This window comes from Eumetopias jubatus, unplaced genomic scaffold, assembly GCF_037043125.1.
Source record: "Eumetopias jubatus isolate StellerSeaLion01/CBP00866 unplaced genomic scaffold, mEumJub1_p1.0 scaffold_4, whole genome shotgun sequence".
In the NCBI taxonomy this organism is placed as follows: Eukaryota; Metazoa; Chordata; class Mammalia; order Carnivora; family Otariidae; genus Eumetopias; species Eumetopias jubatus.
In genome coordinates, this window is record NW_028274810.1 from 2477392 (window position 1) to 2502820 (window position 25429).

Below are 25429 nucleotides of genomic sequence, written 5' to 3' on the forward strand. Positions count from 1 at the left end.
CACCACTTACTAACTAGGCAACCTTGGACAAGTTAGTTGAAACTCTCTAGGCCTTGGTTACCTCATCTATATAATGGAGAAATAACATGTTCCTCATAGGGTTGTTAAGAGAATTAAGTAAGTCATGTACAGCACTTAACATATAATAAATGCTTACAAATACTATCACTTATTATTATCATTATGAATTATGAAACCTATCTATAGGATGGGAAGGGTCAGGGGAAATGAGAGATGCAGCAGAAAGGGAAAAGAAGAGTTGAGACTCATTTACTGAAACAAAAGGAAATGAAGTTATAGGAAGACTTTGAGAGAGACAAAAGGTAGTCAATTGATTCATATTATACTGTGGAACTGTGAGAAAAGAAACTTCTGTGTTACAATAGCATCTTTCTTGGGGAGGGCAGAGAGAAATGGGAGCTAATGTCAAATAATGCTTGCAAGACATCCACAGCCTTCTCAGAAGAAGGCCATGTACTACCACTACAAAAAGTCTGCAATTGTTATGGGGAAGAGCAGTTGGCTTCTAGTTACTGCAAGGAGCTCATGCTTCTTCAGCACAGATACACATCAGATCTACCTCTCTTACGGTTGACCCCACAGCACAGAAAGTTGAAACCTAAATGAGGAAAAACAGAAAGTTATCACTTACTTTTGGGGTTCTACTTGCTTACAGAATAAGCATATTAAAAAAAAAAACTCTGAAATTTAAAATTACGAACAGGACCTAACCTGATCCCCAGCACCATACTGTGAAATGTAAAATGATTTTTTTGTAGTTCTAGGTAAACGTCCAAAAAACAAGAGGAAAAGTTCTGGCAGAAAAATTCCAAGACTGGTCACAAAATTTGTAAGCCAAATCATTTCACCCTGGAGCGATTTCATATTGGCAAAAAATTTTCAGGTACAAAATTCCTTTGCATACAGGCATCTACCCTTTCAAAAAATAATGCGTGTACATCTTATTTGAGGGTCTTCCATTCTTGAGGGTAATTTGGCAATATCTAGCAAGAAGTCTTAAAAACATACATGTACAATTTGACCCAGAAGTGGGAATTTATTCTAAAGAAATAATCAAGTGGGCAAAAATGTATATACAAAGATATTTACTGCAGCATTATATAAAAAACTATTATTGGATAGATACTGTAACTGGAAAGAATCTAAATGAACAAAAAGAGATTGGTGACATAAATCTAGCCATAAAATAGAACACATAAACCATTATTTTTATGTATATTTAATGGATAGGATGCGGAAAAGGGTAAAAAAATTATAGTACCATATTTTGTAAAACACTTACCTATAAGTTCACTCATATTATTTATACACATTGAAAAGGTCCAAAAGATTATATGTCAAAATGTTTAAGTATAACTATCTTGAATAGTGGAATTAGGTTGATTTTCTAACTTTACAGATATCTATTTTTCCCTATCTATGTAAATTTTATATAAAAAAATTACATCAATAATTTAGCAATTAAGGAAAAGAGATACACAGGGATGACTTTATTGTTGTGCTCTTTGCTATATACTCCATTTTTCGCAGTAAACCACTACTCGACAGTCCTACATATACAGACCAACATCACTCCCACCCATTAACTCAAGCTCATTACAATCATATTATGCTGCTGCAGAGAGATACTAGAAGAAAAAAATGTAAAAAGAAAATGTCCAGAATACTGCTGACAATCCCAAGCTACAAATACGCATGACTCCTCTACACTCACTCTTTCTCTACCACATATTACTTTGAGATGCTTGTACAACCTGAAACAAACTTTCATCAGCACATATAAGAGATTCTCTCTGAAGAGGTTTACCTTTCATGTCCTCCAGAACATCAATATTCTCCTATAAAACAGGGATACCTAATTTCAGCGTATCTCCTGGATACCAAAGCCCTGAAAGATATAAAAGATCTATCTGCTAAATTATGAAAATAAGCTGGGAAACCTTTAATGTTACTAAAATAATTTCAAAGCAGCTGAACCAGTCAAGTGCCAAAATGGAAACAACCCAATTGATTCTTGCTAAAATACAACAATGAATCATCACACCACGTCACAGAATATTTTTCTGAGTAACTCCATCCTAGTCTTAAGGAAGGACTCCATTTTGGTCCTTGGCCCCACCCTAAATTGTGTTTCTAATGAAAAAGGTACTGGAGGGGCTGGTTTCTTGGCAAAACACCACTGTGACTCTCCATACATTTGCTTGCTACTATTGAACGACAGGAGATTAAGATTCACCATTGAGGGGAGGGAGGAAATGAAGAGGAAGGGAAAAATCATCAATGTAATTCCGAGAAGTGTAAAAAAGGCAAACTTCAGAGGGAAATGAGTTGGCTTTAAAAGAGGAGAAAATTGAAATAAAGATATTTCCAAACTGTAAAAACCTCCGAAATAAGAGTTGTTTTTCCCCCCAGTATGTGGAACAAAACAGAATTGGCCTTAGTACCAGAGCCTCTCCCTGCACTTTCAGAGCAGAAGCATTTCCGTCGGAGATGAAATGACATCATCCACCAGATGAGAAACTAACAGGCAGTGTGTGACTGACTTCAATGTTTGAAGTACACATATAATTTGGGGATGCTAGAGGCTGGCCGGATGTGCATTCCTCAGACAACTGGAGTTTTGCCTGGGCAGGTCGGAGAGAAGCAATCCCAGAGACCCAGCTCAATACTACCGCATAAATGTGTCAATAATACCTACACAGAGCACAAAGCGATATAAGCAGACTTTTGGGAAACAAAATGCTAACTCTTAGGGGTTCTCTTGGTTGATCACACTGACAGCCAGAGGTTTTAAAAGGAAAAAAAAAAAAAGCAAAAGCAAAAACCCACACAAAACAAAACACAAACACAGTCAGCCCAGTTATCTGCGGCACTATCTGAAGCAATCTCTTTTGTCTTTGTTACCTTGAAATACTGAAAGCCATTTTAACCATACCCCTGCAGGTAGGAGGCACAATATGTTCTTCAAATGAAAATACTCAGAAATGTCTGAAATATCAGCCTACCTCCTGAGAAGTAGTGCTGAGTACTCAAAAACTTAGTGTTTAGAAACAAACAAATAAGTACCATCATTACATCCTCCATAAGGACTAAACCAAGCCAATTAAGAGAACCAAGCCACATCCCAGAGAAAAACTAAATTTTGTTTCCTAGCAATTGTCAAGTTTTCCTAAGGATCTTCTAGGAAAAAGTCAGGACAAAGATGCTTCTAGAAACAAAAGCTCCAAAGCAATCTGATCTACCAGTCCTGGGGTCACCTCAGATAACAGCCAACTAAGCAGCAAGGAATGAGCCACAAGTTTATTAAGACTCATCCTTTTCTTTTTTTTAAACTAAGACTCATCTTGATAATATACGACCTCAATGTAACACCTCTGCCACTAGTAATAAGCTCCCGAGGTTAATTAAAATATCTCTACATTTACCTTTTGTGATAAACTTTTGCTTCTACAAGGCATATTTCATGGTTCTCAGGTCTCAAATATGTATCTCTTGGCACTAAAACTTTGATCGAAAATATGGGAGGAAAAAAAAAAAAGTCTTCTTTAAAAGACCTGAGTCTCAGGGCACCTGAGTGGCTCAGTCCGTTAAGCCTCTGCCTTCGGCTCAGGTCATGATCCCAGGGGCCTGGGATCGAGCCCCTCATTGGGCTTCCTGCTCAGTGGGGAGCCTGCTTCTCCCTCTCTCTCTGCTGCTCCCCCTGCTTGTGCTCTCTCTCACTCTGACAATAAATAAAATCTTAAAAAATAATAATAAATAAAAGACCTGAGTCTCCTGGATAAGCCACCCATGGCCAAGAAATATTTGAGATTTCTTGGCAAACTGCCACCTCTTATTTCCAAACCTGGCTCTATCTATCCTGAAAAAGCAATGACTCTTGCTGGATTGGAATGAACATGTTTCAGCAGAGAAAGTCTAATTTTAATTACATCATAATGAACATTAACTGCCCCAACAATGCACTTCAAGGCAATTACAAGGAACATCAGAGATATGTTACTTTTCCGTCATCCCTTTTATACAGGTTCTTGTCAATGAAAATTTAAAGTTTACCGGGCTTGTTTACCTCTACTGTGCACAGGAAAGCTACTCTGCTCTAGCTAATTATGTTTCCTAAAAAACCCCCTTCCCATCCTCTCCGTACAACTTCCTTTGCTTACCTTCCTTTGCCCACTTCCCGTTAACATCACTGATCCTTTGGTATAGTGCTTATTCTGGGTTACTTCCATATTACTCAGTTAAGTATATAAGGCAAATAATAAGATATATTGAACTCCCTGCAAGGAACCTGCCTTACTTACTTTTTGCCAAAGTCTTCCTCAGACTCAACAGAAAAGAGCCTTTTCTCGAATCAGACGTTTGACAACTGATACATATTGTCTACAGGGGCGCCTGGCCTGGTTGGCTGTCAGTACAGCATGTGACTCTTGATCTTGTAAGTTCACGACCCATGTTGGGTATACAGATTACTTAAAAATAAAAGCTTAAAAAATATATATATTGTCTACAACCATTACAAACAGACTGGAATTTCACAGGAGGATAAACAAAAATGACTGGGAGACACAGTTTAAAAAAATGGAGAAGTTGAGGGAAAAAAGTTCACTTCAAATAGTAAACAGTAAAAAGAACGATGGAAGCTCATAGGAGATATGAACAAAACCAATCAACACATACTTAGAAACTAAACAATGCTCTTTTGATAGGAAAGGGTGGAGAAGTGAAGTGCAGTAGGGGAAATGGGCTAGGAAGGGGTTTCCTCTAGGAAATACCATCAGCCCAAACACTCTCTCTTTGAGACTGAATGGTGGGCTGGGGTTTGGAACACTGAGAAATAGAGATTCCCTCTACCAGGCTATCAGAAAATAGCATACTTCCTGAAATATACATTTATTTGTGATCAAGAAATACACCCAGGAAAAAGAAGAAACTAACAACTTTGCTCTTGCTTTATGTCAAGTCAGAACATCCAAAAATTCTAGGAAAGAAAATATCCGGCTTAAAGGATAAAATAAACACCTTCCTTCTTTATCCCCAGTTCTGTCTTTGGCCTGGTGATCTCTGTTGATCACTTCACAGGCTATAGTTTCCATTATATTATTGGAGAAAAACAGGCTAATAAAATATGTAATAACTAGTAGCTGGCACCTGTTTGAGCAAAGTTATGAAAACTTTTATATCAACCCAGAACAGCATACAGAAACTAACAAGCAAAACATATTATTTTGATATCCAAAGCTAACTTATCAGTCCATCATTACCAATTACTATCAGATACTGGATACCTAATAAATCTATATAATCATACTTGACCAGGCTTGGGCAGCCATGGCAGAAATAAATGGTTAATCAGGGGTGCCTGGGTGGCTCAGTCAGTCGAGCATCCGGCTCTTGGTTTTGCCTAAGGTCATGATCTTGGGGTCCTGGAATCCAGCCTGGCCTCGGGCTCTGTTTTCAGCGCGTTCAGCGCAGAATCTGCTTGAGAGTCTCTCTTCCCTCTACACCCCCACCCCTGCTTGTGTACACACCGCACTCTCTCACTCTCTCTCAAATAAATAAAATCTTTTTCAAAAATTTAAAAAAAGGTTAATCAAAAACAATGACATTCTGATGTCAGTTTTCTGGCAAAATCTACCAAGGGAACAAAAGAAAAAAAGAAATGTCAAAATCTCATGTAAAAAGCAAACAGAAACATTTCTACCTACTTATAAAATGTCAACCAAAATGGTACCTGGTGATATTCTGACTACATGATATTTTGTTCTATCTTTACATTTCCAAATTTCAGTTTATCACTCTAGTAAAGTGACTTAAGTTGTATTACTTCTCACTAATATGGAAGAATTGAAGGGAGATCAGCCTACAAATGTTTTACACTGGATGCAAAGAACACAGACCAAAAAAACTACAAAATCCCTACCATTTGGTGTTACCAGATTAGAGCATGATTTACTGGTGAAGCTCTTCTAGAAAGAACAAAACCACCAGAATCAGGGACTGATGAGGCTGGCCCTTTGATAAAGGCCCCAAGCAAAAATGCTCAGTCCTGTGTCCTCTGCGGTTTCCCTCAGTAGTTAAGTAAAATACAGTCGGAAAGGAGCTGTAAAGTTACTTCCAAATCATTTGTGCTTATGATAAAATCATATAGGTGAAGGGTGACAATTTCAGAAATGTTCTGGTCTGAAGCAAAAAGGAACTACAGTTTCATGATCTTCTAATGTTTCAAGTGCTTTTTCCTTGGGGGAGTCACATGTTGATTTTATCAAACAGCTCTTATTTCAGAGGAGCAGTATACACTTTAGCATTCTAACTTTATTTTCTAACTCCTTCAAACTTCAAATCAAGTCTCCAAAACAGAAACTCTTTACCCTCTTCCTGGTAGTAAAAAAAAGGGACTTAGTACCTGATTTTAAGCTTTTCTTTTTTTTTTTTTAAGATTTTATTTTTAAGTAATCTCTACACAGCAATGTGGGACTTGAACTTACAACCCTAAGATTGAGTCACATGCTCTACCAACTGAGCCAGCCAGGCGGCCCTGAATTTCAAGCTCCTGATAAACTAGTCAAATTACAGATAGGGAAACAGACTCTGCACAATGGTGTGACAGATGGTCATACTGTCAACAGCACCTCTTCAGGGCTAATTTTATTTTTAAGTGGTGCCACTGTCCAAAAAATAAGGATGGGGGAGAAAGCAAAAGAAGGAATAAATTTCCTTTACACACCAAACAGCTGAGACTAGATGGCAAACTGCATCAATTTTTATTAACAAAGTATAAGAACAAACACATGATGATGACTTCTCTAAGCTGATACTCATTTATAACTGCCTCCCTCAAATCCAAACATGGTAATTACTCCAATGGGAAAAGATGTCAAACATCTCTTAGAATGTATGGTTTGATCTACCACCTGTATTTCACTTATCAGCAGTATAAAAGACCAGCTCTGCCTTGATGGTAAAATAATCCAGACAGGAACAACTGTTCTAAATAATCTGTCCTTCCTAACTTGAATGCCAAAAGATTCTGAGCCTCCGAAGGTTATGAGTGGCTTATCTGAAACATTAGTATATTTGTCCCTGAATCCTAACATTCTTATCTTGAATCTATTTTCAACATTGCCAAAGAATCTTGCCTTTAGGATTTCAGAGTTTCACCAAAATTTGAGTTCAGCTAACCATATAAGAACAATAGCTGGTTTTAGGATGGTTACACACACACACACACACACACACACACACACACACACACCCTACCTTGAATTTCTACAAGGCCAGCACACGCACGCGCACGCACACACACACACACACCCTACCTTGAATTTCTACAAGGCCAGCACACACACACACACGCGTGCGCGCGCGCACACACACACACACACACACACACACACACACACCCTACCTTGAATTTCTACAAGGCCAGCCTTGTTGCCTTTAACAATTTAGGAAATCATAAACCATCACTCATTCCTGTCAATGTCCTAATCCCCCTGGTACTATCACCCAGATACAGCAACACTCACCTTCAATCACAAATAAAACCCATTTTTAAAAAATTAAAATAAAAATAAACCCCATTTTTAATAGTTTTTTGGCATCAGAATCAAATATTCTATCCTCTTCAATCATATCCTTAAAATGAAATATTTTACTAAATTAAATTTACTAAGCCCAAACCTAAGTGAAAGTGCAGATACACAAATAAAGTCAACACTGTGTATCTAGACACAAAAATCCCATCAGGTTTTCAGGAATATTTACAAACAGAATTTTTCTTAATTTCTTTATCCAATTGCTTCAATATCTGTCAAAGAAGCAAAGAGGGAAGGTGTAAGAAACAAAAGTAAAAATAGGAATCTAAAACTATTTTTAAACATTTTTATACCTTGACTTCTCATATGAACACAGTAGAGTCAAGGAGCTGTAAGGTCCACTGAAACCTAATATTTTATTTTCTGGTGAAAACACAATAGGACAAAAACATTTATGCAATCTGAATTACTAATTGCCAGCCCTAGGCTGGCAGAAAACATAAAAACATAAAAATATCATACAGTGACATCTGCAAAAGATAGGAGGACTATCTGAAGCAGGAGCAGAGATGGAAGAGGAGAAAGATGTATCAATAAGTGACAAAGATGGGGTGCCTGGGTGGCTCAGTCGTGAAGCGGCTGCCTTCAGCTCAGGTCATGATCTCAGGGTCCTGGGATCGAGCCCTGCATCGGGCTCCCTGCTTCTCCCTCTCCCACTTCCCATTTGTGTTCCCTCTCTCGCTATCAAATAAATAAATAAAATCTTTAAAAAAAAAGTGACAAAGAAATATTTCCTTTACTCCTAAATCTGTCCACATGGCCAGTACTTCCATGAGATAGAGGCTGAATCAAATTTTAGGATATAAACTCATCGTTTTTAAGGTTAACGTGGTTTCTAATAAAATACCTAACTTGACAGTTAAGTTTAAGGACTACACACAACCATTGTTCTTTCTGCATTGGGGAAGGAAAGAAAAGTTTTTAAATTAAGGAACTACTCTATAAAAAAAACCTGTCATTTTACTTCATCCTTCACACTTAAAATGCAACATGAGTTGCTCTGGTCCTCTAATGCTTTACAGGAAAGGCAAAAATCACCTCTCAAGAAACTAAAAATAGATGCACATAAATAAAACTGCAGCTTATGAAGAAAGTATCTGTGACCATGTAGCCGTACTCATCCCAGCTGGAATATGAAAGGTGGAACCTTCTATTTAGCCAATTCAAAAGGCAAGGATGAAATCCCAGGCATAAGGAAACGTCAACATCTCGAGTACTGCATCCAACATCTGGCAGCCTCTCCTGTTCACAATTTAGAGGTAATAGTCGCTGTGGAAGACCAGACATTTCTGATGGAAGCTCTAGAACAGTTTCTGACTCAATCTCCACCCCTCTCCCCACGCTTATACACATTTGCCGTCCTACACACAATCTGTTGCTTTTCTGGTGGTCTCCTGGCCCTCCCTCAATCTCCAATAGTTTCTAACTACTTTGAGCTATGTTCCCTGGCTCCATTCTCCAAGTGCCAATTTCCTGATACAGCCTAAGCATTCTTCCAGTCCATTTCCTATTATGCAATATTGCCCCACAGCACGCAGAACCACCTCCCCCAACTACACCATCCTTCCCAGGCCTAATTCCCAACATAATCTCTCTCAGCCTGTTTTTAGGGTCTTTTTTTCCACCTTCCTTCAAAACGTTCCATTCCTTCTCAAAATTGGGCAGTCTAGAAATGAGAATCATCGAAGTAGGGTGTTTGATAGAACATATATGTGTGTACGAGTGCGTGCGCGTGGCGGGGGGGGGGCACTAAGTGAGAAGGAATGACGCATGAACGGGAGTCTCTAAGGAAAAAGATGTCTCAACTCCCACCCCCAACAAAATCCACAGTTCCCTAACTCCGCAGCAATCGAAAGAAAGCGTCACATAACTCTTAAACATGTTTCAACTCCATGGCTTCTCTTCCACATTTTTATCCAATTAACCCCATAACTTGGATTCCACCTGCCTCTCACACTAATTCCTCTCTCTACTTATGAAGCCTCCATTTATTTTGGTTTTCTCCGCTCCTTTCGGTTTCCCTTGTTTCCCTCTTACCCCCACCTTCAATCTCCATCCCTTCCTAACCCCACTACTTCAAGTCCCCAATTAGGTCTCCTCGAAGACAGCTAGTGTTTCTGACAGCCTCCCTTTCCTCAACCAAATCCAACCTTTCCTCAGACTCCTCCTGTCCGCCCAGAAAGCCCTATTTGAAAGCCCGGCCTCTGTCCTCCTTACCGGCAACTCCTCGGACATCCCCAGTTACAGGTGCCCTCCCAGGTCTCGCTCCCGTTCCCATCGCACAACAGTCATCAGACCCCTGTCCACGCCCCGCCCTGATTACCTGAGGACGAGGCGCCGAAAGGGATCGCGGGATCCAAGGATGAAACCCCGGCCGCCGACGGCCCAGAGGAGGCCGACGCCATCTTGGCAGCCCCCTCCCCCTCAGCGGCCTCGCTCTCTTTCAATCGAGCTCTTCCTCTTCTCCGAATCGAATTTTCTCCACGTCTCTTCCCAGAACCCGCGTTCTGCGGGCCGCCTCCCTGCCCCCTCCGGGGCCTCTCTCAGACACGTCGGGCCGGGTAGTGAAACAGCTCAGGGCCGCACCATTTGGCTGGCATAGGGGAGAACTCCCGTCTCGCACCCTCTCCGCAACTTCGACCGCTCTCCTCGGGGGCTTCTTTCCCCTTTCACAAGACAGTAGGCTCAAGCCTCTGCCAGGACCCCGCGTATGAACCTAACCACACCTAAAGAAATAAGGGGGCGTGAAAAGTCCCAACGGAACGAATGCCCCCACCCCTCCTCCCTAGCCACTGCCTGTTTATTGCCCAGCCCCACCGCTCCACTCCGGGTGGCTAGGGAAATCCGGGAACTGCGCATGCGTTGAACCTTTCCAACGTTTCAGCCCCCTCGATCGGGAAGAGAGGGAGTCCTTGAGAGCCAATCGGGGGGGCTGCTATTGGTCATATGATGCGGGCTCCCCACGCCCTAACGAATCCACCGGTGGAAGACAAGCCCTCTCCGACTGTAGACCGTCCCTACGGTGGCTCGGTGGGTCAATTTATATTCGGCTCTGCGAAAGGACCGCGTTGAGTTGCCGGAGCTCGAGGGAAGTGAAGAGTCCGCTCCGCCGCCCCGCCGCCCCTCAATTTTAGAGCCCAGGGAAGAACTCCCGACAAAAGCGCTGTTGTCACGTCAGAGATATTAAGCACTCGAATATCACAAAACATCACATGCGACTAAGTATTCTTCCGGCTTTACTGCTTTGTTTACTGTAACGTGCGCGGCCGTCTTGCCTTCCTCTGAATGACGTTAAAAACAGATCTACACTTTGCTTCAAACGCAATGCTCGCCACCATTATGGAATGCTGTAAATATCTGATAAATGAATGAATGAAGACCTGTCAGAAAGGGCCACGGAAAGTAATCAGACCTTCTTACAGTCTTCCCGCGATCCAAGCAAGCCCTTAACTACTCAACTCTGTTAATGTGTGCACCAAAGGGCATGGGGACACGATTCTAGTCTAGTGTGCGGACTAACGCTGCTCAGTTTTAACAAAGTACCCTGGAGATTGTGAACCCAGGTGGGGATCTTAAGACCTGTCTCTCCCTGATCGGACTGTAAGCAAAGACTGTTTCACTCTTGTATTTCCAGCTTCTCCTATCTGTGACTCTGCACATGGTAGAGACTCGATTATTTGTGGAATTAATAAATGAAGAGAAATGGAGGGGGGCATCTTGCTTTTGTAGCCCCCAACATGCCCTGGTTATCCTCTATCCGGGTGTCTTCCAGGTTCTAGAAAGGGAACCTAGGACCCGAAAGCCCAAACTCCCCCTGCCTATTTACCTCTGCCTTCTATGCCAATCTCATCAAGATTAAAATAATTGTTTCCCTGCTGCCACCTGCTGGATTAGTCATACTCCTTTGGGTGCTGAAGGTAGACAAACTTCACATGATTGGGTTGCCATTTCATTCCATAGCAATGGAATTGTGTGACGCTAAAGTATTTTACAATTGCCTATACCGCTCCACCCAACTAAACAGTACAGGAACTAGACTAGTGGGAGCACACTGTCTAGCACAGGATTTCGCTCATAGGTCTTCAATAAATAAATATTTGTTGAATAAATTATCCTTGTTTTCATAAAAAGCATGGAGCTGCTACCATTTCCTGAGTTATTTTAGAAATCAGCTGGTGTAGATATAAAGCTGTTTCCGATTTTAAGTTGGAAAGAGACCAATAAAGCCCTGACTCACCAAGGCAGTAGGTCAGACAGGGATCTTCTCCCTGGGATTTGATCAGTGTATTTGATTTCAGCCCTCCTGAAAAGAAATCCCTATTTTGTAGCTTCTTAGGGATCTTTGCTTCTCTTTATGTACCAGAAAATGGCTACTATTACTCCGACTACCTTGGATTGTCAGTCTGTTTACTAGTTTGTCTCCCTCCTAAGACTGAACATTTCAGGGCAAAGATTACATCTTATCCATTTTTAGATCTCAAGCATCTAGAATCGTGCCTGGCACAAAGTAGGTGCATAATACATGTCTCCTGAATATATGAATGGATGAAGGCAAAGTTCAAAAAGTGGGGCTAGGGGCGTTTCCCATCTTTTCTCCCATACCTTGTCTCTGCCTCCACTCCCACTCAATCCCTGGGGTGTCCTCTGAGTCATAGAACCACTCTTCCCCAGTAACATTCCTGGCATAGCAGAACTGGGGTGACGTGGCAGGGTGTGGAAGCAGAGGCAAAGCAGGACATGCTGGCTTGGTGCCCCCAAGGAAATTGAAAAGAGAGTTCAACATATACTTTGGAAAATCTGGCGATCTCAAAATAGGGCCCATATACAAACTTAGCAGAAATAATGTGTGTGTGCGCGTGCGCGCACACACACACACACACACACACACACACACACACGCACACACAGCTTTATTAAAGTGACCTTCATGTCTTAGAACAGTTCCTAAAGTCGGAATGGAGGGGCTAGGGGCAGGCAAGATCAACCTAGATGCAAAATAAGAGGATGAGTGTCTTATTCATTCAATTAGTCATTCATTGAATTGACATTATTTAGCTCCCACTATGCCCTAGGCACTGTGAGAATTCCTGGTATACACAGATGAAGATAAAGTCCCTGCGCTCAAAAAGGTACCAGGCTAATGTGGTAGACATATAAATCATTAGAATAAAATGTAATAGCTGCCATCATAGAGCACATACAGGTACTATGGTTTGACAACCATATTTTCAGAATAAAAGATGGGAGGAGAAGTTGACACAGGGTCTTGACAATACCAGACTGTTTGATATTGGAACTACTCTGGAGAATTGAGGAGGCATGACCTCCATGGTTATGGAAACTGTGCCAGGAAGCGAGGTGGGTGAGTGAGAAGACTTCACCATCCCATAGAACCAGAATTTTGCCAGGTATACAAGATAGGGAAATAATCTTAAGGAGAAGGAAAAGCATGCAGGCACGACAGAGAATTGGGAGGTGATGCTAGGACAGGATGAGGCAGGAGGTGAGGCTAGAAAGGCAGGGAGAGGTCAAATTATTAAGGATCTTGAATGCCGTGTTAATAGTAGTTATCACCTACTAAACCATCTATGTGCTTACTAAATCCTGTGTGAAGCAACTTACAAGGAATATATCTCTTAACCTTTTCAACCACTTTATTCTTTTTATTATTGACATATAATGTATCATTTGTTTCAGAGGTAAGGTCTGTGATTCATCAGTCTTACACAATACACAGCGCTCACCACAACACATACCCACCCCAATGTCCATCACCCAGCCACCCCATCCCCCCACCCCTTTTTCAACAACTTTAAAAGGCAGATATTATTAGTTCCATCTTATTATTTTTCTTAAGTAAGCTCCTTGCCCAAGTGGGGCTTGAACTCACAACCCTGATATCAAGAGTCGCACGCTCTACCCACTGAACGAGCCCGGCGCCCCCAGTCGCACTTTTACAGATGAGAAAACCGAGATTCCGCCACTTGTCCAAAATCACACAGCTAGAAGACCTTAAACTCAAACTCAAGTCTGGTTGGCTCTAAAGCTATGCTCTTAACCACACTACCATTCTGGCTCAAGGATTTTGGACTTGAACCTGTAGATGCTAGGGAGCCATTAAAGATCTTTGAGCAGAAGAGTGACAAAGTCTGCGTTTTTAGAAAGGTTCACTACTAGAAGCAGACTGGAAAACGGATTGGAGCGGGGGGGAGGGGTCTGACCTCTAACAAGTGAAAATTTGTTGATTCCCAAATTCTGGACTTAGGATAGTGAGGCTCCAGGTGACACCAAGTCGAATCATTCCACAGCCCAGGTCCGCGCGAGCTAGGGCGGGGAGCTTGGGGGTGGTCTCCGCGTCCCCAGTGGGCGGGGCTGCAGAGTGAAGAAGGCTTGGCAGACGCGACTGGAAGCCTCTCGACGCTCTGCTACTTCTGCCTGTGGAGGACGGGCTTCCGCCGCCGCCTGCCACCCGCAGGTAGTGGTGTCGAGCGCCGAGCTCCGATAGCCGCACTGGGTGAGGGGTCGCTGGTAGCGGCGCAGTCTCGGTAGGCGGTATGAGTTTGGCTGGGGGCCGGGCCCCCCGGAAGACCGCGGGGAACCGGCTTTCTGGGCTTCTGGAGGCAGAGGAGGAAGATGAGTTCTACCAGACGACTTATGGGGGTTTCACAGAGGCAAGAGCCGGGCCCAGGAAGAGGGAGGGGAGGAAGCTAAAAGTCCTGAACGGAGAAACCTCGGACAAAGACGGGGGCGGGGAATGGAGAGGAGCCCTGGGAGCTGATACTAGAGACCGGGTGCGAGAGTCGACGGGGCATAAATTGGAGCCCTAGAGAGGAGAGTCCTGGATGGGGTTGGAGGGGTCAGGGATGGGGGGGGCTCTCCGGAGGCATCCCAGAATATGGAAGAAACCGACTGTGTACTTTTCTAGTTGCATGTTTCACCGCACTTCTGACGTCTAACAACGTACGCGAGCTCGTCGTAGTCACTCGTTGGCCCACTGCCTGGTTATCCACCTGAAGTACAGAAAGGAATCTTAAAAAAAATAGAGGGGTTTAGCCTACTCTTTTTTCAGCTTTCAAATCTTAATGTAAATGTCTCCTTAGTTAACCCTTCCTTAACTGCTCTAAAAAGTGGCCCATTTATTTCCTTCATAGAATATATTTCAAATTGTAATTAGATTTGGTTTGCCTACCTGTTTCCTATTAGGTTGTAAGCTCTGTAAGGTTAGAAATGGCTTGTCTTCTTCAACGGTATACGTCCATTCTCTGGATTGGATTGGCACTGGTACTGATTGAATCTGTCCATTTTTAAAATATCCGTTGAGAAGCTAGGGCAAACCAACCACTGTTTTAAGTTCTAGGGAAGCAGAGAGTATTAAAAACACCACTTTGTTCTTCGTATTCCAGACCCCAGTGGGGGAACCAGCTGGATTAATAGTTGAAATATTGTGTGATAAGGAGTAAAATAACCGGTAAGCATAGGGTGCTTTGGTAACATGTGGGAGCCAGAGTCATTGGTCAGGATTGACATCCCTGGGGGACATGATGTTTAAACTTACTACAGTATGAAAAGTAGGCCTTGGCTGGATGAATAGTAGTAGGGCTGGGAGCAGGGTGAGGAGAAAGGTTAACCCACTGAGAGGCTGGGGCAGAATGTGTAAAGGTACTGAGTCTTGGTCTGGTACATGCATGCTTACTCTCATTCTCCAAACCTTGTAGGAGAATAAAGGTTGGTAAGGCTGGAGGGAGTAGGCATAGGCCAGATCATGTTGGGCCTTGTGAACCATGTTAAAGAGTTTTGCTCTTCATCCAGAGGACTGAGAAGATTCATCAAAGTACCATGATCAAATTTGTACTTTAGAAAGCTCACTCTGTCATGAGGAGAATGGTTTGAAGGAGGTAGTGGGAGTAGAGAAACATGGGCAATAGGTTTCAAGACAAATTAAGGAAATTGAATCCACAGGACTTGATGACTGGGAGTCATTACTTACACAGCCCTGACCAACTATAGTTTAAAATAGAATGTTCTCATCCCTCCCCCAAAGGCCATTTTCCTATTCCTGTCATTTTACGAGTCGTTATTTAATATGTACCCTTCATGTTTCCAAAAAGGATTAAAGGAGGCTTACCATACAAACAAAAAGTAGGAACAGTAAAAATAGAGACAGATCAGAAGTAATTGTACCAGGAGCCTCTGCTAAGTTGGTAATAGCAATTGATATTAAATTTAGCTGTGGACTTCCTGGCAGCAGAACCCTGAATTTCTTTTTTTTTTTTTTAAGATTTTATTTATTTATTTGACAGAACGAGAGAGCACAAGCAGGGGGAGCAGCAGAGGGAGAGGGAGAAGCAGGTTCCCTGCTGAGCAGGAAGCCCGATGTGGGGCTCGATCCCAGGACCTTGGGATCATGATCTGAGCCGAAGGGAGATGCTTAACCGATTGAGCCACCCAGGCGCCACCCCCCCCCCCCCGAGTTTCTTTCTTCAGTAAGAGGCATATACATTCTCTAAGAGAAAAATTCATTCGGCATTAAATCCCAGGAAGAATTGCATCCTTACATAAGATACATAAAGTAACGGGGGTTCAGTAGATGATGTAGAAACATTCTCTTACCTAGTCATGCCTATTATTGACTCCTGATAAAAGCCAAAGGAATGGTAGTAAATCCCTAACTTAGTGAAAGCATTTTGACTGGACACTAAGCTAATGTGTAGTTGAACTGCTCATCTCTGGTGAGATTACTTAATACCAGGTTAGAGCTAGGGGATTAATGTGTTCCCAGGCTGTCTTTTACAAACATCAGTTGGGAGGAAATGATGGTCATCAGTGCAAGATTGAACTCTGGCTAGCTTGGAGTGTCAACTGTCTGTGCTATTTGCTTGCTTTGACAGCATGAGTACCAAGATTAGCCTGTTGGTCTACATCACTGATTGAAGAGAGCCACATGTTTGAGGTGCCACCCTGCCCAGTTGACTCCCCTGCCCCCAACTGTGTTTTTCCCTTTATTTTTCGTGTGGCTCCATTCTAGCCCTAACCTGTAGCCCCTCAATTCTAGGCTGTACTCCATGTTCTCTACTCCACTCAGCTAACCACCTCCAGAGCTTTCTGAAACACTGCTTGTATACAGTTTTTCTGTCTCCCCAAATCTTTATTGGCTCTCCATCATACAGAGTACTAGTACCCAATTATTTTTCTGTTCCAACACACCTGAGGAATGAGACCTATTTCTCAGTATGTTTACCTCAACAATGATTATCAATAGTGGGACAAGGAGAGGGAGAGAATTGAGAATCACTGGCCTATAAATTAAAGTCATCAGTTTATTAACCTGATATGTAAGTCTCTCTGTTGACTGAATGTAATCTTTTCATGTCTTCTAGCCTTATAGGGCAGTTAGTTAGTGTTGGAAGAAGGCTGTGCCAGAGTCAAAGGCAGTCAGCTAGGAAGATTTCTTTTTTTTTTTTAATTTTATTTATTTGACTGAGAGACAGCGAGAGAGAGAACACAAGCAGGGGGAGTGGGAGAGGGAGAAGCAGGCTTCCCGCTAAGCAGGGACCCTGAGGTGGGGCTTGATCCCAGGACCCTGGGATCATGACCTGAGCCGAAGGCAGATGCTTAACGACTGAGCCACCCAGGCGCCCCAGCTAGGAAGATTTCTTACCTAAGACAAACCTCCTGCTTTACTTAGGTCTAAATCTACATAAACAAGGTATACACATTCCTGCTTCTGTACCTTCGTTCTTGCAATTCCATCTACCCATGATACCTCTGCCCTCTTGGCTGTCTAAACACTACCAGTATTTTAAACCATGACTCAAGTCCTCTTTGGTCTTTAGAGTGTAAAGCAGGGCTCAGCAAACCCTGACCTGCTGGCCAAATCTGGCCTACTACCTGTTCTGTTCTGGCCCTTCACAGTAAAAGTTTGACAACTCCTGCTCTAAAGGAATAAAGCCTAAAGTTTAGACCTTCCCAGACCACCAGTCTATGGGAAGTGTGCCTTCCTCTGAGCTCCTGTAACATTTTTTTTAAAGATTTATATATTTATTTACTTGAGAGAGAGAGAGAGCAGGGGAGGGGCAGAGGGAGAGGGAGAGAATCCTCAAACAGACTCCCTGCTGAGCGTGGAGCCTGACACATGGCTCAGTCTCACAACCCTGAGATCATGACCCTAGCTGAAATCAAGAGTTGACCACTTAACAGCCTGAGCCATCCAGGGGCCACTCCTGTAACATTTTAGTACCATTTGATACTTTATAGTTGCCTTGTATTCAAAGTTCCTCTTACAGTTATGTCCTGTCCTCTGCCAGACTGTGAGACCCTTGAAGGTAGAGATCAAACCATATCCTTTTGTACCCCAGCATTTAACACAATGTACTACAGGTAAAGGGCAGTTGATTAATGCTTGGAAGGGGTGGTGCTGGTGCCAAAGGCCATTAGCTTGGAAGGTTTCTTGCCTGAAGAAATTGAAGGGCTGGGTTGGGAAGGAGAGTGGAGCAACTCTTACGTCAAGAAAGCAAAAGGATTCTGTTCCTGGAGGGGCACTGATGACTCCCGTGACAGAACCTCATCTCCCTATGTCCTCAGGAATCAGGAGATGATGAGTATCAAGGGGACCAGTCAGACACAGAGGACGAAGTGGACTCTGACTTTGACATTGATGAAGGGGATGAACCATCCAGTGATGGAGAAGCAGAAGAGCCAAGAAGGAAGCGCCGAGTAGTCACCAAAGCATATAAGGTGCTGGGGGTATCCTGGTTTTCTTGGACTTCCATAATTTCCTGTAATTTCTGTTGTGCCCTTCATGAGGTCCCAGGACTCTATGCCCCCAACCAGTCCAATTTCCTACAGTGCTAGTTTTCTTAAGATCCTCATCTTTCTCCTTATCACTTTTGTTCCCCCCGGTATCTGATTCCAATCTGTCCCCAGGAGCCTCTCAAGAGCTTGAGGCCTCGAAAGGTCAGCACTCCAGCTGGTAGCTCTCAGAAGGCCCGAGAAGAGAAGGCACTGCTGCCGCTAGAACTACAGGATGATGGCTCAGACAGTGAGTGGAGATGTTTGGGTCAATTAACAAAATTAGAACATAATGATAAAGCATTGTATCAGTGTTAAGTTTACTAAAGTTGATAACTGTACTATGGTTATATAAGGAAAACCCTTAGATATTTTTTTTAAAGATCTTATTTATTAGCGCATGCATGAGCGGGGGTGGAGGGGCAGAGGCAGAGGGAGAAGCAGGCTCCCCAATCCCAGGACCCTGGGATCATGACCTGAGCCAAAGGCAGACGCTTAATGGACCGAGCCACCCAGGCGCCCGGGAAACCCTTATTCTTAGGCAATATACACTGAAGTATTTAGGGTCAAAAGCTAGGATGTGCGCAACTTAACCCTTAGATCATTTGGGAAAACACATGCAATGCAAATGGGGCAAAAGGTTAATAGGTGATCTGGGTAAAGGATACATAGGTATTCTGTGGACTCTTCTTGCAACTTTTTTGTAAGTTTGAAATGATTTCCAAATAAGTTTTAAAATTAAAAAAATAAATAAAGGAGGTGGACATGAATTCAAAGATTTCTTCCTCTCTGACTTCTTTCCCAGGTCGGAAGTCCATGCGTCAGTCTACAGCTGAGCATACACGACAGACATTCCTTCGGGTACAAGAGAGGCAAGGCCAGTCACGGCGGCGAAAGGGGCCCCACTGTGAGCGGCCACTGACCCAGGAAGAGCTGCTCAGAGAGGCCAAGATCACAGAGGAGCTCAACTTACGTTCACTGGGTCAGTCTGTGGTTTTGAGAACAGAGGGCAGAGGGCTGAGGAACACGAGAAAAGTGGAGACTGGAGAACCTGAGCAGCTGGGGAGACGGAGATTCAAAACAAAACAAGGGAATCAAAGGAAGGAAATGCAGAGAGTGAGGGATGAGGAGCAAGGAACAAGGCAGTTAGGAGGGCTCTGAAGTACAAGTTATATTGAAGAGAAAGTGTATTGGTGTAAAATAAGAATTGCAGAGAATTGAATTCAAATTCTAGTTCTGCTATTTGCTTTCTATAAGACTGCCAGCAAACTACTTAACCTACTTGTATTTTGCTGTTCTGGTTTACATAGTGGGGTGATAATGCCTACTTTAATGATAATCATGAAAATTAGAAATTCACCAGAATTAGTTCATGAGATGAACTATTTTAAAGTCAAGATTCTTTAAAATCTCTTCAGTTTATATGCTGAGTACACAATTGTGTACAATAATAGATTGTACAAAACATCTTTTTTTTTTTTTTTTTTTTGAGAGAGAGAGAATGCCAGGGGGTCAGGGTGGGTGGCAAAGGAAAAGGGAGAGAGAGAATCTCACAACCCTGAGATCAAGACCTGAGCCGAAATCAGGGGGTTGGACGCTTAACTGACTGAGCCACCCAGGCACCCCAGAACACACATTTTTTTTAAAGATTATTTATTTATTTATTTGAGAGAGAGAAAGAGAGAGAGAGTACATGGGAGGGGGGAAGGTCAGAGGGAGAAGCAGACTCCCCGCTGAGCAGGGAGTCTGATGCGGGACTCGATCCTGGGAGTCCAGGATCATGACCTGAGCCAAGGCAGTCGCTTAACCAACTGAGCCACCCAGGCGCCCAGAACACACATTTCTTTATAGGGTGTTAAGAGTCTTAAATCATGAGAGGTACATGAGGGAACAGCAGATTATACACATCCCATCAAATGCTCAATGTGGGGCATACTTTCACTGAGTGAAATAACACAGAATCAACTATAGTATTTAATTTGTTTTCTTTCTCTGTACCCCCCACAGTCTTTCTTTCTCTGAATCTTTCTCTTACATGAGCAAGAATGTATAGTTGAATGTTTACAGCCCAAATGTGGGGTGGAAGATTGTTTATGCCGATATCTGGAACCCAACCCATTCCACTTTTATGTTTCTCAAATTTAGATAACTCCAAAAGAACACAATGATTGAGAAAAGATTTACTTCAGTTCCAACATCTTTAGGATGTATTTTCGTGATTGTTTCATTATATTGACTTTAAAATCAGATATTTAATCTTTATCTGTATGATGGTAATTCAGTACTTTCAAACAGTAGCTGTCCCTCAAAACAGAAATGACTGAGAACCATCACAAACAGTGAGGTGACCTTGATGTCACTGTAATTATAGTCCACATCCTTTGGCCACATTGGTTGGTTTGGGCCACTGTAAGAAGGTAACTCCCAGGCTTCTTACATCAGTAAGTGAGATAGAAGACCCTGCAGAAGCAGGCTCAGCATGGGGAAAAATAAGTTCATTTTTGAACACGCTGAATTTTAGGAGTCTGGGAACAGTCCATGCGGTGCTGAGAGTTCAGTTCGGTATACACATCCAGGCGCAGACGAAAGCTCTGGGCTGGAAACAGAAATCTGAACGTCTGTAGAGTAGAGATGCATTGAGGACGTTGGCGCGGTCAGATGAGCCAGGGAGAACGCGTGGGGAAGGGAAGACAGAGGCCGGAGAGAATCCTGCAGGCGCTGGAATGTGATGGGCTCATGTAAGGGGAGCTTAGCAGCGGCCAGAGACTTGGAGAACTCCAAGGAGAATTGCCTTAAGAATGCCACGCAAAGAGAATGTTTGAGAGAGAGTCTCTTCTGAATGCTGCAGAGATGCCACTCAGGAGCAGAACTGAGGAGTGTCCATTTGTTTTGGTGACAAAGAGGTCGGAGATGACCTTAAGGAGCACTTTTTGGGGCCATGCCATTTTGAAGCAGGCTTAAAAAATGTGGCTGTGAGGGGTGGAAGAAGGAATAAAAGCTATAGGGTCTGGGGTCAATGTAGAGTTTTCCTTGTTTGTTTTATTCAAAGATTGGAGGAACTCTGTCTTTGGTGAGTGAGAAGCACCCTGAGTTTAATGATAGAGAAGAAAGGATAGTTAATAGTGTGGGTTTTTGTAGAAGTGGGAGGCGGAGGGAAGGGGTAGCTAGAGCACAAATGGAGGAATTGGCTTAAGTTAAGGAGGGAGGGTTGGAGGATGACTTAGAGTTGAAGGTTAGTAAACTCACAGCAGGACGTTGGAGTGGTTCTCATCTGATGTCTTTTAGGCACTATCACCTGTCAGATGTTGGGCATAGGCTTGAAAGCTTGAGGAGAGTGAAGAGTGTTTGAAATAGTTGAGATGGAATATTCTGCTGATTTGGGGGGGAGGGTCTGTTGAATTTTGGGAACATGTGTTCATGGTAGTTCCAGTCTACCCCGTTGCATAATATTTCTCCAGGAGCACTCAGCAATCCAGGTCTGGGCCAGGGAGTCGATGAGAGTGACTGAAATAACCTTGATTTACAAAGGAAAATGAAGACTGGAAGGGGCTGCTAGGGAGAGAGAATGTGGAGAGGTCCATGTACAGGAGGTCTCAAGGAAGAACAGAGGCATCTAGAGTAGGGAGCAAACAGACCCAAAGGTTAGAATGTTGTGGCCAGAGCCTGGGATGTGTGACTGTAGTATTTCAGAGCTGGGGCAGTTCCAGGCAATAACAAAGTATAGGCTGTAGCTGTAGCGGAATGGGATAGCTCAAGTGTCACGGACAGGAAAATTGTTAAGAGATGAGATTGGTAAAGAAACTGTGGGGATGGGATGTTGAAGGGGTTACCCGTGTACATGTTGAGGTCACCAGGGTGATGTAGGATGATAGGAGAGGTGGAGAGGAGGTGGAGAGGAAGAGCAGAAATTCAGTGAGTGACGGAGTGAGCATGCCAGGAAGGAGAAGTGGTCTAGCCTGGTGGCATACGTCTCAAAAGGGAAATGCAGATGGGTAGAGGAGCCGTGATCTAAAGCTGCAGTGTGGGCTCAGCAGGACACAGGTGCACCCTGCTTGGGATGTGGCGGGGTAAGCAGCCTCCACCAGAGGGCTACCAGGAGAGTGGTGGCCTGACGGGATCCCAGGCTCCCAGGAAGACAAGTTGTGGAAGGCCTGCTGAGTGGGGAACTTGGGGACATAGATGAGATGGCTGATTATGGAGCAGGATTTCCAGAAGGTACAGGGAAGTGTTTGAAAGGAGAAGTGTTGGAAGCTTGGCTGAAGGGAAAGGAAGTAATATTACCAACCAGAATTCCAAGTACAAAAGAGGCTAAATCATTGGTGGGGTTGCCAGAGCACACTTTTCTGGTCTGACTTTATCTAGAGGATTGTACCACATTTAAGAAACAAATTTGGAGTTCATTCACAGGAAAGGGACAGGAATATTTTGACCTATTGAGCATTAACAGATACTTGTGGAGTGCCTGTAATGTGTGGAACACTGCCTGGCCCTGATAATATATAGGTAATGTGAGTCACAGTCATTGTCCTTGAGGAGGAGACATGTGTACCAACCATGAACTGCCTGCCATAGCACAGTGTCACAGGTCCAGCCAGGGGACTGTGGTGAATTAGCGGAGCGCTCAGAAGGAGAAGCAGTTATTCTGCTCAGGTCATTGTTGCCACATGACAGTGCAGATGCAGGGTTGCCAGATTTTCTTGTCATTTTAAGAGGAACCAGAAATCTCTATTTAAATGTAATTTCCTTGGGGCACCCAGGTGGCTCAGTCAGTTAAGCATCCAGCTCTTGATTTCAGCTCAGGTCATGACAGAGCTCCACATCAGGATCTGAGCTCAGCAGGTAGTCTGCTTGAGGATTCTCTCCCTCTCCCCATCCCCCCACGCGCTCTCGCGCTCTCTCCGCTCCCTCAAATAAATACATCTTAAAAAAAAACTTAAAAATACGGTACAAAACAGATCACACAAAACACTTAAGTAGGCTGCCCAGCTAGCACCCTCTGAGTGTGTCTCAAAACCATGTTGTACGAGGAATGGCTCGATGAAGTGGGCATTGTGATCAGCCTGGGGAGACACGGACGCTAATTTCAACTGTGTAAAGGACTGTCATGTGGAAGACAGATTAGAACTGCATCCTTTATAGCCCAAAAAGGTAAAACAGTGTCATCAGTCGTCGTATTTCAGCTTAAAATAGGAAGGAACTCTGTAGTGACTAAAGATGCCTGAAGACGCAGCATGCTGCTCTTGCTGGGATCAAGTAGACAGGGCGGCTGTAGAGGAATACGGAGGGAAACAGGCTCCTTATCGCAGGGTCCCTTCTAGCCCTGAAGTCCCACTGTTCTGAGTGCATGAGGAACCAAGTGGTCAGGAGAGATGGGCAGAGAGGATGTTGGCGGCAAACAGAAAACGTCAGAAGTAGAGGTGCTAGGGGGCCTCAGAGGATTTGCATGAATGGCTTAGGCAGGGACTAGACAGCCAGGAAGGTCCTCGAAAGACTGTGGGACAGTGGTGGGTGTGGGCACAGGGGGAACTCACCATCCTCTCGTTCCTTCCTTTGACCCTGAAGAGACATATGAGAGGCTCGAGGCTGACAAAAAGAAGCAGGTGCACAAGAAGCGGAAGTGCCCCGGGCCCATAATCACCTATCATTCGGTGACAGTGCCACTTGTTGGGGAGCCAGGCCCAAAAGAGGAGAATGTGGATGTGGAAGGGTGAGTATGTCCTAGGGAAGAAGGGGAGGGAGCCTTCTCCCTGCCCTCCTCAGCTGTCCTCACACATCTCTCTCTTAACACGCAGATGTCCTTCAGAGTCCTCTTCCCTCAGCTTTTCTTTGAGCCTCTCCCCTCTCTTGTTTTTCCATCCAGTCCAGCTTGCTTTTCACCATCAGTCACTTAGATTCTCTCAGAAAGTTCCCATCGCTCTGTCTCCTTCCTCTCTTTCCTTGCCTGTCTGATCTCATTCTTTATCGGTTGTTTTCCCTCTTCAGAGGTTTTTGTGTTTCTCTCTCTCTCCCCCCTTAGACTGGATCCTACTCCCACAGCTTCTGCACTGACTCCCCGTGCCGGCACTGGACCCGTCGTCCCTCCAGCTCGCTGCTCCCGTACCTTCATCACTTTTAGCGATGATGCGACATTTGAGGAATGGTTTCCCCAAGGGCGGCCCCCAAAGGTCCCCGTTCGGGAGGTCTGCCCCGTGACCCATCGGCCAGCCCTGTACCGGGACCCTGTCACAGACATCCCCTATGCCACTGCTCGAGCCTTCAAGATCATCCGTGAAGCCTACAAGAAGTACATCACTGCCCATGGACTGCCGCCCACTGCCTCGGCGCTGGGCCCTGGCCCACCACCTCCTGAGCCCCTCCCTGGTTCTGGGCCCCGAGCCTTGCGCCAGAAAATTGTCATCAAATAAGGAGATGTTTAGTCCTTGGAAACCTCTTTCCTGCCCTGACTTGGGGCTCTTCATCATGTTTCCCCTTCTCTCCCTGCTTCACCCCTTTGTCAGCTCTGAGCTTTGCCCAGCCCTTTTATGTATTTCTTCCCCCTGCCCCACAGTGCCTACTGGTTTTGTGTTTTTTAATCTAATAAAAGAGAAAGATCCCCTTTGTCTGGTGTCTGATCTAGAGTTGGGAGCAAGAAGTGTGTGAATGTCTGAGTATATATGGGTCTTTATTTTGTTTAATAGCGTTTATTGTGAACTTCCCTTTTTAGATTCTAAGTATTCATTCCTCCAGCTGGATTATAAACACCTTTAAATTAGACATCCAAACAAAATTTTTATACTTACCTTTATATCACCTTATATTCACTGCAAGGCACCAAGTAAGTAGGAATTAGGTGATTGTCCTAGAACGGTTTCTAGGACTCAGATTTCTCTATGCAGGAAGGAAAGGAAGTGTCATGGCTGTTCGTGGCCACTAGAGGCTCTCAGGGCTGGGCAGGGTATGGGGGCTGTGTATATGTGATCTCCCACTACCCCCCACCTGGCCAGAGCTAAAATAATAAAATGCTGAGCTCACTGTTCCCCCACCCT

The 25429-nt window shown here is 43.8% G+C and overlaps 2 protein-coding genes across 2 annotated transcripts in view; one reads left to right on the forward strand and one right to left on the reverse strand.

Moving 5' to 3' along the window:
- Positions 1 to 10465, reverse strand: part of PIP5K1A (phosphatidylinositol-4-phosphate 5-kinase type 1 alpha) — a 36394-nt gene extending 25929 nt beyond the window's left edge. Inside the window, exon 1 of the mRNA XM_028088226.2 lies at positions 9940 to 10465. Coding sequence (XP_027944027.1) covers positions 9940 to 10021 — 82 coding nt within the window. The 5' untranslated portion in view covers positions 10022 to 10465. The remainder of the gene's footprint in view (positions 1 to 9939) is intronic.
- Positions 10466 to 14073: 3608 nt separating this feature from the next.
- On the forward strand, positions 14074 to 25003 carry VPS72 (vacuolar protein sorting 72 homolog). Its single transcript, XM_028088209.2, has 6 exons — positions 14074 to 14287; positions 18198 to 18350; positions 18540 to 18654; positions 19210 to 19386; positions 23967 to 24111; positions 24421 to 25003. Exons 1-6 carry the CDS (start codon positions 14171 to 14173, stop codon positions 24806 to 24808), a joined length of 1095 nt encoding a protein of 364 aa, XP_027944010.1. The 5' UTR covers positions 14074 to 14170; the 3' UTR covers positions 24809 to 25003.
- Positions 25004 to 25429: the final 426 nt, after the last annotated feature.

Excerpts from the sequence above, each read along its gene's own strand:
- VPS72 (XM_028088209.2), top strand. The coding sequence starts at position 14,171 with ATGAGTTTGGCTGGGGGCCGGGCCCCCCGGAAGACCGCGGGGAACCGG. Across the intron at positions 18,351-18,539 it reads TAGTCACCAAAGCATATAAG|GAGCCTCTCAAGAGCTTGAG; the intron begins GTGCTGGGGGTA and ends ATCTGTCCCCAG. Across the intron at positions 18,655-19,209 it reads ACAGGATGATGGCTCAGACA|GTCGGAAGTCCATGCGTCAG; the intron begins GTGAGTGGAGAT and ends CTTCTTTCCCAG.